The sequence below is a fragment of the Triticum aestivum genome, chromosome 3B (assembly GCF_018294505.1).
Source record: "Triticum aestivum cultivar Chinese Spring chromosome 3B, IWGSC CS RefSeq v2.1, whole genome shotgun sequence".
Classification (NCBI taxonomy): Eukaryota; Viridiplantae; Streptophyta; class Magnoliopsida; order Poales; family Poaceae; genus Triticum; species Triticum aestivum.
In genome coordinates this window covers 153,509,047-153,527,631 of record NC_057801.1, presented here as the reverse complement: position 1 = coordinate 153,527,631, position 18,585 = coordinate 153,509,047, and the positions used below count along the sequence as shown (strand labels likewise).

The following is an 18,585-nucleotide window of genomic DNA, read 5'->3' as shown; positions in this document are numbered from 1 at the left end:
GTAGCAATTGTCTCGGACCATTAGCCCAAAGTCAACTCTAAATTTTGTAGACACAATTATTTATTCATTGTAAATAGGTAATAATCATCTCTTTTGTGCTAGCAAAATATTGTATACTACTAAATAGTTGCAACATGATGTTCGGAGCTAGTCATCATAACCGATGCTTTATTTTTTGTTTTCCAGATTTTTCTTGCAAATATCCAGTGAATGGAACACTGTTTATCAAGGCCTTCAAATATAGAGGCCCTACTTGGAATTAGCTGCCTAAATGGCACATAACTGACTCATGCCTATTTTAAGGTCCTGCCAGTAATAAACCAGGCCTGTTTTCAAGGTCCTGCTCAGCAATTATGAAACGAATCATTTGTGTTCTGTGTATTTTCATCTTGCTACTTTTTAAAATGAACCAGCACATTATCCGAAAGAATTATTAGCTTTGCACAAATATGCCTAGACGCTGATACTCACTACGCGTTGTCTCTGCTTAAGGGGCCTTAAAAGTGCTTGAGTGTCCAGGCAAGTTTGGAACTTATTGTGCACTTTGTTCAGAGATATTACAGGCTAGTTAAGAAGACATGTCAATGGGAAAATATTCAGTTGTAGCTTTGTACCATTTTATGTTGAAATATAATGGATTTTGTTCTGAACTTCTGATGAGGCCTTTCTACTGGTTGTTGCGACAGGCACCAGAGCATTCACATCTTAAGGTTCACATCTTGGAAAACAAACTTATCTTGAGAAGGTGCATCCCTTGGTCATCACAACAGTTCAAATAACAAGGATAGAGCCTCTGCTGCGTCTATTGTTTTAGTTGGTTCAAGTGAGGAACTCGGGATATCAATAACTGTTCGTCAGGCAAGTGTAAGGAAACTTTTCGTTTGGTGTACCACCCATGCCGATGAATATCTTTAGTTTATGCAGACAGTTTGACCACTACTAGTCCACTGTTTCAGCAAAGGTTTATTGTTGATGGAATTGAAACTTTGGTCAGGATAGGTATCCCAGTTAACGCTGCTATCTCCTTGTGATGGAACTGTTTGTTCTTTCGTCATTATAGATGGACTTATTGGAGAAAATTTTGCATTCAAGCAAATCTTTCCTTTGCCCATGATTCTTGTTTATAATCTCATGTATCGATTCCTCCAAGATGAGTAATCCAGAGCGATGACATAGTTGGAACTTCTTTGCTCTTGTTGATGATGGCCTTTTCTGCTTTGGAAAGCCTTGTATCAATCAATTCTTCCAGCAAGTATTTTTGGCAGGAAAAACTATCTTTCGGAGTAATGGATATAGTCATTGGTGAAAAATAGATAGATTGGGGATTCTGTTGGAGATCGACTATGAATACGGCGTTTCCAAATGCGCTGGAAGGTGGGTAAGGATGGTTAGCGAATGGGCTCCCTTGAATGTGTTGGTGCCGACGCGTTCAGCTGCGGTTTGGACGCTCGAATCAGGACTGGAAGTTTCATCCTGCTGTGAGATCTGCTGTAGAGAGGACCTGATGCAAAACCTGCCTGGAGAAGACACCAACCTAGCCCCCGCGTCGCTCCTCCCGCGGGTGACACGGGCGGCGCCGGCACCCCTTGCCGCTAGCCCTCCTCCTCCTCCCCTTCCCTGCCGCCGCCGGCCAGAGTCGCCGAGGCAAAGCCCCCCGCGGTGGTTGGCGGCGAGGGCCTTCTCCCCTCCTCGCGTTCGTGGCCTGCGGGAGCGGCCAGGCCGAGCGAAGGCGCCGGGCGCGCAGATCCTGGTGGCGCGGCGGCGACGATCTTGACGGCGGTGGGCCCATGGCGCGGTTGCAGATGGGTCGACGCCGAGCTGTGTGGCGGCTGCGTGCGGGTCTCCTCGTGGCGGCGGCCTTCGCCGGCGGCGGGGCGGCACGTGTGCGGCATCCGGCGAGGGGTGGGGACGCGGCCACGGTGGCTTCTCGTGCGAGTGCGCGGAGAAGAGGCTGTGGCGTGTGTCCTCGGGGAGGATGGCTATCCTCGCCTAGATCCGTCGGTGGCATGGCGGCGGAGGTCGCAGTGGCCGGTCGGCGGTGGCGGAACTTGGCCGGTGGCAGCGGCGAGGTTCTGTCTGGATCCCGGGGCGGCGGCCCTGGAGGGTGGCGGCTGGTGAAGCTAGGGCTTCCCGCGGCGGCATGGCGTGGTGCAGTCCCTGTCCAAGGCGGATCTGTGACGGCGATCTGCTTTGGATTGGTTCGAATCAGAGACGGTGACGAGCGCGCGGGATCCTTCTCGGTGGCTCTTGCGGCTTGGCGAGGCGGGGTGGGAGCCCTCCTCCTAGGCTCCAGTGGTGGCACACTCAGGCAGTGGCCGGTGCGCCAGGGATCCTACGATGGCACTGTTGCTGCGGGTGGTCGCCGGATCTAGGCGGCTGGATCTGGGGCTTTGAAGGCGGTCAAGACGGTGCACGGGTTGTTGGGTGGATTTCTTGGGACGGATCCGAGTGAAAACCTGGTCTTTGGTTGATGGCCGAAATCGGTGATGACGATGCCCTTATCATCGTTTCCTTCATGAAGACATCATCGAGGTGAAGCTCCCAACTCCACTTAATACCTCCGGGGGAAACCCTAGATCAGCTGATCGGATGTTGGCGGCATTCATGTGTCGTAACCCCTTTGGGGTAGCATTCTTGGAGGTGCACTCGGCTTCGCGGGACCAGCGGATGGCTTCTTTGGTGGAGTGGTGCTTCATCCTACATATTGATGGCGACGGATCTTGACGGCGTGGTGCAGTGCAGATTCGGAGTTCGATGTGGGAGGATGGACTCGCGCAGGAGGACGGCGCTGTCTGGCGTCGTGGTGGCGTCGATGGCAGAGAGACCTGGCACAGTAGATGCAACAGTACAACTCTGAAGATGGACTCGTGGCAGGTGGCTGCGGCGGCCTCATACTCGGCAGGCGTCCTGGTTGAGGAGTGCGCCGGACTGGTAGGTGCCCCATACTAGGCAAGCGTCCTGGTTGGGACCTCAGGTCTTAGATATTTAGGTTTGGCTGTGATGTCTGTTTGGTATTAGGTCCAGGCTATCAGCGCCCCTTATCAATTGGATAGGTGTAGCGACATTTGTTGCTTAGACGGTGGCTTTAGTCTTGTTGTTGTGTGAATTTGTACGGTCTTGTAAGAATAATTAATAAAGTGGCCGTATGCATGGTCCAGATGCAAAGACCGGGGGGTCATCCTCCTTTTCTGAAAAAAAAAGACACCAACCTGTGAGCTGTGAACCTGTGAGGAGGGGATCGTTGGCTTGTCCATGCCGCTCTTGCCTATAATGCGGTCGTCACAGCTCTCTGGCTGGACTCGCAGCAGGCCCCCAACCGACTGTCCGTTTAGCCAACGGCCAGTTCAAAACTTCGAATTTGAAATCTTGCATTTAATGCCGTTATTATTGCTTTGGCATGCACACGTGCTATAAGCTTTATGCAACGTGCTATTTGCACTTGGAGGCCGTTCTGAAAATGTTCGCGTACGTCCCGATAGTAATATCTTTGTTTGGGTGAGGAGCATTTTGTTAAGAGACAACTGAGTCGGGATTTGAACGTAATTTCAACCATTGGACAACAACACATCCAATCATAAATGGACTAGATTTATTTATAGGCTCGATCCAAATGCAAACCAACACACAACACTCAAACATACAGACACAGTCTCTGACCTCTACCCAGAAGTTCAGAACATCGAAACAGTAGCTATCACAGCATCAGGAACAGCAGCGTCATGAGATCACCATTTGTTCACCAGCACATCATCGCTCAGCGGGCGGGGTACACGAACCGCCTGAGGACTCGCATCAACTCGTCGGCCGCCTGGCCGAACGGCTGACGGACAGAGAAGCCATGCTGCTGCCCCTCGATCTCGACAAGCTCGACGTCTTTCCCCATGTCCTTGAGCCTCGCCGCGTACCCCAGCGAGCGGTCACGAAGCACGTCGCCCAACGGAGCCACGACTAGAGCCGGCGGGAGCTCCAACGGCGCGAGGCTGGGGCTCTCCGGACCGAAAGGGTTCGCCACCGGGTGGTCCCGGCTCGCCCCGACCGGAAGCGACATGTGCCAGAGCTGGTCGGACAGCTCCAGCGGCAGGAACACGTCCGACGGCGGGTCTGCCTCCGCAGCCGTGCGCTCGGCGCCGGTGAAGAAGGCAGAGAGGAGTACGTACCCGACTATGCGCACCGGGCTGACCTCGAGGCGCGCCGAGGCGACCTGGACGATGAGGTGGTGGGACAAGTTGGCGCCGGCCGAGACGCCGGAGAGGAACGTCTGGGCGAAGCAGGCGGACTCCGCGAGCCACGGGTCGGCGCCGGCGCCGAGCTCGGCCTGGCCGCGCAGCCAGGAGAGGAAAGCCGCGCCGTCGTCGATCGCGGCGGGGAGGCGATGCTCGGGGGCGAGGCGGTACTGCACGGACAGCACGACGGCCGGGAGCTCGGAGGCGGCGCGGAGGCAGAACGAGTGGAAGGTCGGCTGCGCGAAGGAGCCGAGGCAGTAGCCGCCGCCGTGAAAGTACACCAGCACCGGGAGCTTGTCGCCGCCGGCCACCACCGAAGTCGGCCTGTAGACGCGGACGCGAAGGCCGTGCGCCGCGTGGTACACGACGTCCTTCCACTGCACGCCCGGGACGTCCGGGAACGGCTCCTTTGGGCCGAGGACGGACTCGTCGCCGCGGACGACGGAACCGTCGCTGAGGATCTGCACGAGGCCGAGGAGATCCTCCACGACGTGCGGTGCCGTGTCGCCGGACATGGTTGGTTTTAGCTTTGAGGACACGGTGATTGTCTAGACTTATAGTAGAGCCATCCAAGTCGGTTAGAGAAGGATCCAAAGCGAGGTTACGTCAGGTCACATGTCACCCTCGATAATTTGAATCTCGGTGTGGCGCGGGATCCAAAGCGCGTCGGATAGAATACTGAGTCCTCTTCAATGCCGTGGGAAGAAAGATAGACTAGCGCCGGGGAAAAAGAATAACTAGCCGTGAAAAAACAAGACTCCATTTTGCCTCTGGGTTTGCTTTTTTACACCTATGACTAATGCAACATCAGGTTAGAGAGAAAGGGAGACCTGGTCTCATAATTTTTTTTTCCGAGAGAAAGTAAGCCCACAAGACTTAGTGTAAGGATTAGCGCGTAGAGGGAGTCGGTAGAAAAAGGGCACTGATCTGTGCCGGTGTGCCGGCCGAACACCGTACCGTGGAGGTACGATACGTTCCATAATAACCGCACGATTGCTTCTTCCCCCAATTGCTCCGTTGGTAAAAAAAAGTCATGCCGTCTGTTCATCCCCACTGCCCCGTGATCTCCCATACGCCAGCCAGCTCGTCGGCCGCCCTCGTCCATGACGCTGCCGTCCTCGTCGCAGTCGTCCGCCCTCGTCCCGCCGGCCACCTTCCTCGTCGCAGCCGTCCGCCGTTGTCCCCGCCGGCCACCATCCTAGTCACCAGCCCAACCACCGCCGTCCATCCTTGTTGCTTTGCCCCGTGCAAAGGCCACACCCCGCGGTTGAAGCTCTTGTTGAGACCGTTGTAGCTCCGGTTGCGACGACTGAAGCTCGCCAACATGCTCGCCGCCGCTCATCCCCGGTGTGCAGCTTGCAACAAAATATCGAGCACCGGGGGAGATGCCCAGTGCTACAACTAACGACCAAAAAAGCTACAACTAGCGATAGGAAAAGCTTCAACCGGCTACGAAAAAAGCTTCAACCAGTATACGACTGGTGCTATGGATGACCAAGAAAAGTAACAATCAGTGACAGAAAAATCTTCATCTAGCGATGAAAAAAGCTTCATCTGACTATAAAAAAAGTTTCAACCGTGGAAACGAAGTCATGGACGAAAAACGAAAAGTTGCAACCGACGGTTATAAAAGTTACAACCGCATTGAAAAAAGCTTCAAACTTCTTATCTCAGCTACGACCCCCGCGATGACGATGACGCCGTTTTGCTGCAACCGTAGTAGATTTTTGCTACCACCGGCGATTGAATTTGCTACAACCGGTTCTAGCAAAAATTCGCCGCGGGGTGTAGTCTGCCATGGCTGGTTGCAGCTCCGGCGTGGCCGGGTCCGGCGAGGTAGGCAGAGCTCCGATGCATGCGGATCCGCGCGGATCTGGTCGAGGGCGGCCAAATCGGCTGATTCCCATGACAGTGGCGCCCCTGGGAGGCCTCCGACGCGGGCGACGGGTTGACCATGGCAACGGGGAGAGAGAAGAGAGAGATGACCGAGAGGAAGAAGAGAAAAGGCAGGAGGGAGAAGACGCACGTGGGCGGGCCCCTCATCCTACGTGTCGCTAGGCGAGTCGCTAGGCGCGTTTGCGCGTGGACGCGACCGGCCAAAGCTTCGGCCGGTGCACCGTCGCCAAACGATTCCCGTAGAAAAATCATCCACAAGTATATGATTGTTTATTCCTTGCACGGTAAGTCCGTAGGAAAAACTAAGAGAAAAAAAATAGTCGTGTTAATCTCTTCATACTCATTTCAAGTTCTGGAGGGAGTACCCGTTTGGTAGCTTTTTTTTTGAGACAATTTCATGAAGCTTTATTAATTCGTCACAATGTTTACAGGGACGGACAAAAGATTTTCCGGATGACCTAACCAAACATGGCGGCCACCTCCCAGGGTGAGTGCGTGCTTCGCTAAATTGTGAGCCTCAAAATTTGAGCTCCTACTTTCATAGACTATATTACATGAAGTGAAAAAACGAGACATATCTCTAATCTCCTGAACTATTGCACCATAGCAAGCCAAACTCCGCTTCTGGATGTCTTCCACCACTACTTTGCAATCGGAAGCCACATGTATATTCTGAATATATAGATCATTGGTCAAAGCCAAGGCCTCCCGTATAGCTAGGGTTTCAAGCGTGAGTGGATCTGAAATGAATCTGAAGACTAGTGCTGAGGCACCCAGGAATGTACCTCCCTGATCCCTACCAAATGTTCCCGTTTGGTAGCTGATAGAGCAAATCTAGCCCCACATACCCCCTCAGTTTCACTGTGGGCTCACCCTCCTTCAATCAGGTGATGCTATGTTAGTAAATACTTCCTTTTTTAGTCTGTATATAAATTTTGGTTAAAGTCAAACTTTGTTAACTTTGACTAAGTTTATAGAAAAAAAATCAGAATTCATAATATGAAATCAATATCCTTAGATGCATCATGAAATTACTTTTCATACCATATAGCTTTAGTATTATAGATGTTGATATTTTTTTTACAAAGTTGGTCACATTTTACAAAGTTTGACTTTGACCAAATATTATATGCAGACTAAAAGAAAACGGAGGGAATATCTTGTTATTGTGGCATTACTGGTAAAAATACAGTCGGTGATGCGGTGTAGTTATGTTTGTTTTGAGCCCAAGCTAGCTACACTTTATGGAGGGGGCACCAATCCAGTGGCTCCCGATGGCCGCCGCCAAGCAAACCCCCGGCCCTAGCCCATTGGCATTGCCTGTTCCAGCAGCGGGGGCCTTGCATGAAAGAAAACCTACGATTAAGTAGCAGTTGCTGCGAGCTCGCACGATGCCATGCCCGTGGCCGTCGGCGATGATCCGTGCGGGATTCACGCCCCGCCATGCGCCCTACACACCCCTCGTAGCCGACGCCACCATCGCCACGCCGAGCCGCCGCCACCGCCCTGCGCCGCGCGCCGATGACCAGAAGCTAGAACCGCGAGTGTCTGATCGGAGTTAGCCACGCACGTGACGACCAAACCCCGCCTGCGACCACCACAACAGTAGCCTCCCCATGGCGATCCCGGCGAGCTCAAACCAACGACAGACGCTTCCAATCCCCGCACCACCAGATCCAACAAGCAACACGCCCGAGCCACCGTGCAGCTCTCCACGACACCGTCACGACAACTCAGCACCTCGGCCAATCACCACCAAGGAGTCACCGCGCCCCGCACCATGCCATTCTCCGGCCTGGTCAGATCGGCCCACACCAACCTCAGCCACGCGAGAGGGATAAGGAGCCCCGCCGCCACCGCCGCCGCACGGGCTTCGCTCACTGGCGCGCCCCGACGACGACACGGAGAGAGGAGGGAGGATGGCCGGGGGCGGCAGCGATGACTCAGGTTTCTCCCCTGCCGCCCGCGGGAGGGTCAGAGTGGGGAGAAACTTTCAGAATTTCCAACAGGGAGAAGCTATACCTACTTCTTGCCCTTTTGTGCGATCTCTTCTCAATTTCCAAGCGCAGGGCTTTGTAATACGTGCTGTACATTGTCTGTGAGACGAGTGAGAACCTGACGCTTGATGGCTACTTTCTGTGTTAAAAGAAAAAGAATTAGGTACTGGGTCGTGATTTGACCAAAATCCCAACCATTGTACACCTATACGTCCAACCAGAAATGAAAATCGAAAGAAGATTTATAATTTATTTATTTCTCGACACACAACATCCAACATAGCAGAGCCTCCGACCCTTATCAGCAGTTCAGAACATCGAAACAGTAGCATGATCACCATTCACCAACCCATCAGCGCTCAGCGGGCGTGTCACCTTGGTACACGAACCGTCTGAGGACTCGCATCAACTCGTCGGCCGCCTCGCCGAACGGCCGAAGGACAGAGAAGCCATGCTGCTGTCCTTCGAACTCGACAAGCTCCACGTCTTTCCCCATGCCCTTGAGCCTCGCCGCGTACCCCAGCACGCGGTCACAGAGCACGTCGCCCAACGGCGCCACGACGAGAGCCGGCGGGAGCTCCACCGGCGCGAGGCTGGGGCTCTCGGGCCCGAACGGGTTGGCCACCGGGTGATCCCTGGTCGCTCCGACCGGAAGCGACATGTGCCAGAGCTGCTCGCATATCTCCACAGGCAGGGACACGCCCGTCGGCGGGTCGGCCTCCAATGCCGTGCGCTCGGCGCCGCCGAAGAAGGCGGAGAGGAGTACGTACCCGACGACGCGCACGGGGCTGACTGGGAGCCGCGCCGTGGCGACCTGGACGGTGAGGTGGTGGGCCAGGTTGGCGCCCGCCGACACGCCGGAGATGAAGGCCCGGGCGAAGTCCGCCGACTCCGCGAGCCACGGGTCGGCGCCGGCGCCGAGCTCGGCCTGGCCGCGCAGCCAGGAGAGGACAGCCGCGCCGTCGTCGATGGCCGCGGGGAGGCGGTGCTCGGGGGCGAGGCGGTACTGCACAGACAGCACAACGGCCGGGAGCTCGGCGGCGGCGCGGAGGCAGAACGCGTGGAAGGTCGGCTGCGCGAAGGAGCCGAGGCAGTAGCCGCCGCCGTGGAAGTACACCAGCACCGGGAGCTTGACGCTGCAGGCCACAGACGACGACGCCGGCCTGTAGACGCGGACGCTAAGGCCGTGCGCCGCGTGGTACACCACGTCCTTCCATTCCACGCCGGGGACGTCCGGGAGCGGCTCCTTTGGTCCGAGGACGGACTCGTCGCCGCGGACGACGGAGGCGTCGCTGAGGAGCTGGACGACGCCGAGGAGATCCTCCACGACGTGCGGTGCCGTGTCGCCGGCCATGATGTAAGTGTGATACGGATACGGTCGATGGTTGCCGCCCCGGTCGTTGCGGTTTATGGACGTTGAGGCGGGCGTCTACTTGTAGGGAAGGATCCACGTGGTCACTTCTTCCGTGCACGTGAGCTGAAGAGACCACTCTGGATCTTGGATCTGTGACAGCTTTGGCCTTCTCGAGGATCTGACTCCACACTTCAAATGCCTTGGGAAGAAAGAAAGATAAACGAGCTCCGGGGGAAAAAATAGACTAACTGTTGAAAAACAAAAATGCTGGATTACGGATCAGGACGTACAAGTTTTCTCGCCCTTATTTTTAGTACTCATATAATACTGCTGCCCTTTTACTTGCTTTTGCCTTTTCACAAGAATTAAGATAGTGTCCTCTCCCTGAATTGAGAAAGAAGAGAGAATACCTATGTGCTGCTATGCCAATGGTCCAGAATTGCTATCCGTACTACTTTGGTCTTTGATTGTAAAGAAATATAAGAGCGTTTAGATTACTAAAGTAGTGATTTCTCTTCATTTGCCCTAAGTTCTTTTTTCACAATCATACATACACATACGCACATGCGTTCAGCCTTATGAATAGACATACGCACACTCTATCTCTATGAGCATCTTCGAGAGACTGAGACGACACATCATTTCGAGATTGACGAAGTCACCACAGACGCCTTCTTCGTAGTCAATGGAACGTCTCCTCGCACTGAACGCACATCACAGAAAGGTCTGAAATAAATCCAGAAAAATGCGAGCGTCAATGTTAAGTTTGAAACTTGAATTCTGACGGGCAGGGGATATCATTGTCCTCCTAACCATTCAACAACAGGTTGGTACGTATTCTCCTTTGAGTTTTGCTACCGATAATCCTACACCTACGAAGAAAGCTACGAAATTCTAACGTAACCTTCCTAAAAATTTCTCTCCCACCCCCTCTCCCGCCAAAATTTCCCAAGATTGCTCAAGGTTCAGCTTCCTCCGACCCAACTTCCCAAGATTGGAGAGAAAAGGCACAGGCCGAGCCCGACAAAAGGCTCGAACCTCGCCCGGCTTTGAATTAACAAAGCCATCAATGGGCCAGGATTATAACGAGGTACAACAAACATAAACAAAGCAGCAGATACATGGCGCAGAAGGAAGGCTAAAATGCTACGGCCAAACAAGAAAGGCTACAATTTGAGACCTAATAGAGGGCTGGATGGGGTCGCGCCACAGGAAATGGGGCTTGCTCCCCCTAGAGCAAGTAAGAAGAAAGGCACCGAGCGCAACCACCACCCCAAGCAAGCTATCAGAAACACAAGCCGCAGCCTAAAGCAAGAAGCACGCTGAAGACACTAGCCCCTGAACAGGAGCGCTCCAGGAAGACACGGCGAAGAGATGAGCACCCCAGTCACCACGAGATCCAGACCTCGCCAAGAACACCATCCCTCAGTCGCCGGCGTGTCCAAGTCGCTGTAGAGGTGACCACTATCCCCTCTCGCCCAGGTCGAGGGCGTCGACCCGTCGGACAGACCGACCCACACGGCGAGGAGGGCACGACGTCTTGAAGAGGAAGCCAGCCGACCATGGCGAAGCGACACCACTGAAGAGAGAACCGCCGCCATCAAGACCACCCAAGAACGCACTGCAGCCATCCCACCTCCCCTTAGACCCAAAGCGGCGCCTTCAAGAAGGTAACAGAGCCAGGCACTGCCGCTGCCCAACCAAAGTTGTGGGTTTTCACCCAGGTGTAGGGGGGACAAGGGGGAGGAAGCTGGACCTCGAAGCTGCCTTCAAGAAGGAAATTAATAATGCCTGGAGCACCGCCGACGTCGTGGCCGCCGCAGCCTGCCAAGAAATTACTCTGATCCAGAGCTCCCGACCCCAAATCTGCGTAGTCAGCCACAAGAACTGGTCGGACTGACAATTTGGAAGCAGTAGCAGGGGGCGCTGTCTTCAGATCTGGTGAAGGAGAGCAGCAGGGGAGCACTCCAGGCGGCGCCCGCATCCACCGCCGACTTGCCGCCCGCGCGGCCGAGTGGAGGCGGCCCGCAACACCGGCGAGCGCTGCCCGTCGCCAGGACGACGCCACCCTCACCAGCAAAGGTCGTCGCCTCAAACCCTAGGCCTGAGCCCGAGCGGCGTCATGGCCGAGGGCCTCGCCGCCACCCTCATCAGCGGCCGCGCAGGGGACCCAGCGCCCGCCTCCGGCGGCGGCGAGGGAAGGAATCAAGATGGAGGGGGTAGGCGGATGGGGATGTTGGTCGCCCTCGAGAGGGCGACGCGAGGGATCAGGGGGGGGGGGGTAAAGTCCGCATCCAACTTCCCAAGATTTCTCAAGGTTCAGCCCCAAACAGGGTGGGAGTGCAATTGGTGGAACTGTCGTGATAAATCAATGGGAAGGCATATGTTTGTGGTGCAGCTGCGGCGATGAATTGAAGATGATTCCGATTATGCTTTTGACGTCTCTCGGTTGACTCGTTCCATAAGAATATCTTTCTTTCTTTTTTTGCATCAAGAATATCTTTATTTCGATGAGCGGGTATTTTCTTTCGAAAACAAGGATGACTCCCGACTTTGCATCAGGGCGATGCATGTAGTCATATCATTAATTATTCATCAAGACATTACACAGTAATACATCAGTTAGTCTAAAGACACAATTGAGGGAGTCATGGATTAACGGGTCCTTGGACGTCCGGCCTGGTTGACATGGGCCGGACTAATGGGCTGCGAAGATACAAGACCGAAGACTCTCACCCGTGTCCGGATGGGACTCTCCTTGGCGTGGAAGGCTAGCTTGGCGTCTAGATATGAAGATTCCTTTCTCTGTAACCGACTTTGTACATCCCTAGTCCCCTCCGATGTCTATATAAACCGGAGGGCTTAGTCCGTAGAGACAATCATAATCATATAGGCTAGACTTCTAGGGGTTTATCCATTATGATCTTGTGGTATATCAACTCTTGTAATACTCATATTCATCAAGATCAATCAAGCAGGAAGTGGGGTATTACCTCCATAGAGAGGGCCCAAACTTGGGTAAAAATCGTGTCCCCCTTCTCCTGTTACCATCAACCTTAGACGCACAGTTCGGGACCCCCTACCCGAGATCCGCCGGTTTTGACACTGACATTGGTGCTTTCATTGAGAGTTCCACTGTGCCATCATCAAAAGGTTTGATGGCTCCATCAATCATCTACAAAAATGTTGTCCAAGGGGAAGTCTTCCTCCCCGGACAGATCTTCGTATTTGGCGGCTTCGCACTGCGGGCCAACTCGCTTGGCCATCTAGAGAAGATCGACAGCTACGCCCTGGCCATTAGGTCAGATTTGGAAGCCTAGACTACGTCGCAGATATCCGCGGAGACTTGATCTTCGATGGATTCGAGACCTCGGCGGTCGCTCCCTGCCACCACGATGAACATGAATTAAATCTGTCATCAGACCATACCCATGAGATAGCGCCTGTAACTGCTCTGGCCCTAGATCCGGAGCAGATCGCGCCATCCGAGGACAGGAAGCTCAACCCCACCATGGAAGCCGCAAACTCAGCGGCGTCAGAGCTGCACACAGACCCAACCTTGAGTGGAATCTGTGCCACCGGAACCTCGGACTCGTTTCCGGCTACAGGTTCCGAACCACGTACGTCCGCGTACGCCGAGCTTGATCAGGCATCGATCGTTGAATTCAGCTCCGCGGACATCTTCCAGCACTCACCTTTAGGCGACATGCTAAACTCATTAAAAACACTCTCCTTAGCGGGGGACTCACATCCGAATTATATCCAGTTCGAACTGGAGGCTGATGACGGAGAATTTTGCTTCCCACCCATCGCCCACTTCATAGCCACTGTCGAAGACTTAACTGACATGCTCAATTACGGCTCCGAAGACATCGACGGTATGGACGACGATGCCAAAGAGGAGCATGGACAAAACCCACCGTTTACCGGGCGTTGCACGACCACTTCTTCGTACGACGTGTACATGGTGGATACACCCAAAGAGAACAATGGCGATAACAAGAAAGAACCAGTCGAGGATAAACCTCCTGAGACACAGCCAAAATGCCGACGCGAGCAGCGCCGCTCTAAATCACATCGTGGAAAAGACAAAAATTTTGGCATAGGAGAAAACAATACTCCGGACGAGGCCGAAGACAATGAAGACCCCGTTGAGCCAACCTCCGAACAGGACGACCGGGAGGACGGGCGAGTCAGCCCTAATGAACAGGCCGTAAACAAAGACTCGGAGGACAGTAATTATCTTCCACCCTCCGAGGATGAGGTGAGCCTCGGCGACGAAGACTTTATCGTGCCTGAGGAACCCGTCGAGCAGGAGCGCTTTAAGCGCCGGCTAATTGCCACTGCGAAGAGCCTGAAAAAGAAGTAGCAGCAGCTTCAAGCTGACCAAGATCTGCTCAATGACAGATGGACTGATGTCCTGGCAGCCGAGGAATAAGGCCTCGAGCGCCCAACCAAAAGTTACCCGAAGCGCAAATTGTTACCCCAATTCGACGACGAGGCGCTGGAGCCCGCCCTACCAGTGCATAATGCGGCTGACCGACCACCACGTGGCCGGGACAAAGTGGCAACTCAGGACGAACACCAGCCCGCACTATCGCGCCGCAAAAATAGAGACACAACAACTCGGGGATACACATATGACCTGCAGCATGACCTGAAGAGCAGAGCAGGTCAGACCAGATCGATCTACGGATCACAGGGGCGCGCCCCGACACGCGACAATGGCCATCTGGCCGGACGCAACAAACATAACCACGCCCGGGCCGAACACCACAGACAAACTCCAGTCGAGCTACGTCACGCCTTGGCCCGATACAGAGGCGCCGCACACCCCCTTTGCTTCACTGATGAAGTAATGGACCATGAATTCCCGGAAGGGTTTAAACCTGTGAACATTGAATCATATGACGAGATAACGGACCCCACGGTATGGATTGAGGATTTTTCTTCTCCATATCCATATGGCCCGTGGTGATGATCTTCATGCCATCAAATACCTCCCGCTAAAACTTAAGGGACCAGCTCGGTACTGGTTGAACAGTCTGCCCGAAAATTTAATTGGCAGCTGGGAGGACTTGGAAGACATCCTATCTAAAATTGGGGTGGTTGGTATAGTTACTTGTACAGTGCACCCTACCTAACCCTGACGGTAGGGGACAAGGGCATTAAATGCCCGTCTGGGTCGCCCAAACAGTGCAGAAAAGGACCGTTAGGGGCGCCACCGTTCGCCATGATGGCGATCTTGTCAGCTTCGCATGCCACTACGCACCGCTGGCTGCACAGCCTCCCGCCACGCACGCCTGGAGAGGCCCCCAGGGCGACACGTTGGTGGATGCGCTGGAGCGTGGGCACAGAGTGGCCGCCTGCCGCGGCAAGCGCCTTGCCGCTGTTGTTATCTTGTCAGGTCCGGAAGCTTGTCGCTCACCGGGCCTCGAGGTACCTTGGTTGGTCTTCCCGGCAAGCTCCTCTTGCCGAGGCCTTGTTGCCTTGCCGGAGCGCGTGGCACGTCGCGGCAAGTTCCTTGGAGTGCCTTGGTTGGCCTTCCCGGCAAGCTCCTCTTGCCGGGGCCTTGTCTCCTGAGCTTAAATACTTTGTTCTTGAATGGCTCCAAGGGAACCATGGAGGATCTTGGCGTTCTCCCGGCAAGCCTTGCCGCGGGGTGCTGCAACTGCCCGTGCACAAGTTCGGGGTACTAGGGTACCCCTATTCTAGTACACCGACAGGAGCCCCCGGGCCCGGGCCAGACACGGTGCCGAGCGCTGTTGGGCCAGGCTCAAGACAGGGCATGGGCACACGCGGACTGGGCCACGCCGAATCTCGCTCCGTATCCACCGCGCTCTCCCCTAACGGCACGCGTTGAATGCGGCATCGTGGGAGAGATCGTGGGTGGTTCTTTATTCGGAAGGGCGAAATGTCCGCCCCGTCCCTCTTTATAAGCAGAGGAAACAGGGGCAGTTCGTTCCCCCTCGCTGGTTGCTACTACTCCATCTTCACGAACCACCGCCGCCCCCCCTTTCTTCTCGAAGCCGAGAGAGCAGCGCTCTGCCCCCCATTGCCACCAGCATCACCAACGTCGTCGACCTCCCCCACCACCTCCGCCATGGCTCCGAAAGCCGACAAGGGAAAGGGCGTGAAGTCGGCCGAGGCGCAGCGGCTCGCGGCGCTGCGGAAGGAGCGGGCGATCTTCTCCCCCAGCTCGGCGTGCAGGAGCTGATGGAGTACTTCTACCTCTTTTGGGCGACGGAGACGCGGGAGCATCCGCGCACGAGGGTACTCCCGACCGCTGCTTCGGAACTGGCTCCAAACGGGTACCCATTCTGCGCGCTGTTCTTCTATTGCGGGCTCTGCCCGCCCTTCTCGGAGTTCTTCTACGATATCATGAACACCTACGGCTTCCGCCTCCTTGACTTCACCCCCAACGCCGTTTTGACCATGGCAGTTTTCGCACATTTGTGCGAAAACTTTGTCGGAGTACACCCCAATGTTGCCCTTTTCCGCCACTTCTTCATACCTCGGGTAGAGAGAGGAGAGCCGCTTGCCGGAGGGATCGCCTGGATCTCAAGAGTCGGCAAGAAGGAGGCGTACTTGGAGGGTGAGCTCCGCATCAAGTGGGATGAGTGGAGAGCGGAGTGGTGCTGGATCGTCGAGGAGAGTCCGCAGCCCTTCACCGCCGTGCGCCAAGCTCCAATAGTGCGCGGCAATGACTGGAGCAACGTGGCCCCGGAAGACGAGAGGCTGAAGATTGCCATTACTAGGATCCTTCGCCTCAGGCTTGCCGGGCTCACTGTAGGCGCTGTAGGTGCAGATTTCCTCCGCCGCCGCATCGCCCCCTTGCAGGAGAGGGGGGGGGGCCCGCCTGGGAATTCAAGAACTCGGCGGACATCATGAGGCTGCGGCCGGGCCTCAACTACAACTTCACCGTCTTGGAGCTGGACGTAATGCTCCTGGAGTTATTCAAACGCGACCCCCAGCACCCATTCACGCTGCCGAGGGGCGTTGTTCCATTGTGCAACAATTCTTCGCTTGACCGGATCCGCGCCATGATGCCGTTGTGCGATTCACACGGAATCGTTCCAACTTGGCAAGAGCCTGCAGATGACGTCGTGCAAGCATTCTTCGACAACTTGGAAAAAGTGCCGGTCCACGCTGACGAGCAGAAGAGCCTCACCCGTGACACCACCGACGAGGAGCTGCAGCGCATCGCCACTAGGGCGGAAGAGGTTGCGGCCGCAGCTGCCGCGGGCGTGTTCGGGTTCACTACGGAGGAGGCGGAGGCGGCAAAAGCGGCAAACCTTGCCGAGTGCACGGAGTTCATTGGCGAGGAAGAGCCTGCCGGTTCTGAAGCCGAGCCGAGCGAGGCCGGCGAGGAAGAGCCCGAGCCTTTGGAAAGCTTGCCACAGGCGGAGCCCCCGACCCCGCCAAGGAGACGTCTTCGCAGGGCCGCGTACTTAGCGGGGCGGCAGCCGGGTCAACAGCCGTCGAGCCGTGCGACACGCTCTACCGCGGCAAGCAATGTTGCCGCGGGAGCGCCTCATGCAGCAGCGGCAACTGGAGCGGGATCTTCCCGGGCCACCGCCACCGCCCCCGCCAAGCGGGCAAGGGATCCTACTCCTCCGCCTCGCCGCACCAGAGGGGAGCCGGACTTCGATCTTTCCGCGCTCAGCTCCGACAAGGAGGAAGAAGAGTAAGTTTCTTTGGTGCTCTTGTAGTTCTTCAATCTTGCTGTTTTTATCTTGTATCTGACTTGCTTCAATCTGGACTCCTTTCTTTTCAGGACGCTGGCCCAGAGAGCGGCGAAGAGGGCCAAGGCCGCGATGATCGTCATCGAAGATGACCCCACCGTGTCAGCAGGGGGTGGGTCCGAGACCACTTTGACGGACCCGGCAATCACTCCTCAAAGCAGCCCCAGCGCAACCCCCAGCGTAAGTTCATAGTTAGCTTTCTGCTGTCGGGCGCGCATGAGTGCTTTTTCCTTTGTTGATATCTTGCTTGTTGATTTGTGTAGGAGCAGAGCAGCCACATCAGGAGCGCCTGGAAGCTGGTCCTGAAGTGCCATCTGCTTCGACTATGCCGCCAAGGGAGGGGTTCCCGGTAAGGGAGCGCTCTCCGGCAAGGGAGAACTCTCCGGCAAGGGGCAGCACCGTCGATCCTGCGGCGGCCGGGACCGCAACTGTAGATCGGTAATTCACTTGTCCAAAAACTTTCCCTTGGGTTCTTCTTCTTCTGATTTTCTTCTCTTGGATTTTTGATTGATTTTTCTCCCTTCTTCGTTCTTCAGACCCATCTGCTGCTGAGCCAATGGAGACAGAGGGCGCCGGCGAGGAAGGGGCTGGTGCTGATGAGACTGCTGGCGAAGAGGCCGCCAAGGCTGCCGCCGCAGAGGGCGGTGAGGGGTTGGGCGATCGCACTGACGACCCTGAGGCCGCAGGAGCGCCAGGCGCTGCGCCGACCGCCGATCCCTCTGCCGCTGCTGCGGAGCCGGGCTCCGAGGAGCCCCAGCCTGGCGCCTACTTGAAGGCCAGCGACGATATCTTCATCAAGCTACCCTGGGCGTCGAGCTCCAGCGCGCCGGTCGAGGGGGAAACTTTTGATGAGGAGGTGCTCGCCTCCGCCGGACTGTCGTTGGTCGACACGCCCGGCAGCAGCAGTGGCGAGCCTGAGGAGGAGCAGCTGCTGCAGAAGTTGCTGTCACTCTACCGCGCACGGCAAGCCAAGCTGGCTTCCCGGGAAGCGCTTGTCGCGAAGGCAGGAGTTGACATGGAGAAGCGCGCGGAGGAGCTCCGGGGCCACAATGAAGAGGCTCTCCGGTCCCTGGCACAGGAGCGGGAGCGACTCGACAAGGAGCGCACGGCCTTCCTTCTCGAGAAGGCCGAAGCTGAGGAGGAGCAAAGGCTGGCCGCCGAGAAGCAGTCTATGCGAGAAGGCGAATTGGTGCAGCGGAAGGCCAACCTCGACAGCTACGAGGAGGAGCTCGCTGAGCGCGAGCAAGCACTTGGCGGGGCGCTCAAGGAGGCAAAGGACGCTGCCGCAATCGCAGAGGCTACCAAGAAAGAGCTGGAGGAGAAGGTGGCGCAGCTGGAGGCCAACATTGGGAAGAGCGGCGAGGAGCTTG

The 18,585-nt window shown here is 55.8% G+C and overlaps 2 protein-coding genes across 2 annotated transcripts; both read right to left on the bottom strand.

Moving 5' to 3' along the window:
• Positions 1-3,571: 3,571 nt before the first annotated feature.
• LOC123065084 (probable carboxylesterase 15) lies at positions 3,572-4,771 on the bottom strand. Its single transcript, XM_044488452.1, has one exon. The coding sequence runs from the start codon at positions 4,736-4,738 to the stop codon at positions 3,755-3,757; it is 984 nt and encodes a 327-aa protein (XP_044344387.1). The 5' UTR covers positions 4,739-4,771; the 3' UTR covers positions 3,572-3,754.
• Positions 4,772-8,164: 3,393 nt separating this feature from the next.
• LOC123065083 (probable carboxylesterase 15) lies at positions 8,165-9,504 on the bottom strand. Its single transcript, XM_044488451.1, has one exon. The coding sequence runs from the start codon at positions 9,468-9,470 to the stop codon at positions 8,469-8,471; it is 1,002 nt and encodes a 333-aa protein (XP_044344386.1). The 5' UTR covers positions 9,471-9,504; the 3' UTR covers positions 8,165-8,468.
• Positions 9,505-18,585: the final 9,081 nt, after the last annotated feature.

Coding starts and splice junctions, on each gene's coding strand:
- LOC123065083 (XM_044488451.1), bottom strand. CDS start 9,470: ATGGCCGGCGACACGGCACCGCACGTCGTGGAGGATCTCCTCGGCGTC.
- LOC123065084 (XM_044488452.1), bottom strand. CDS start 4,738: ATGTCCGGCGACACGGCACCGCACGTCGTGGAGGATCTCCTCGGCCTC.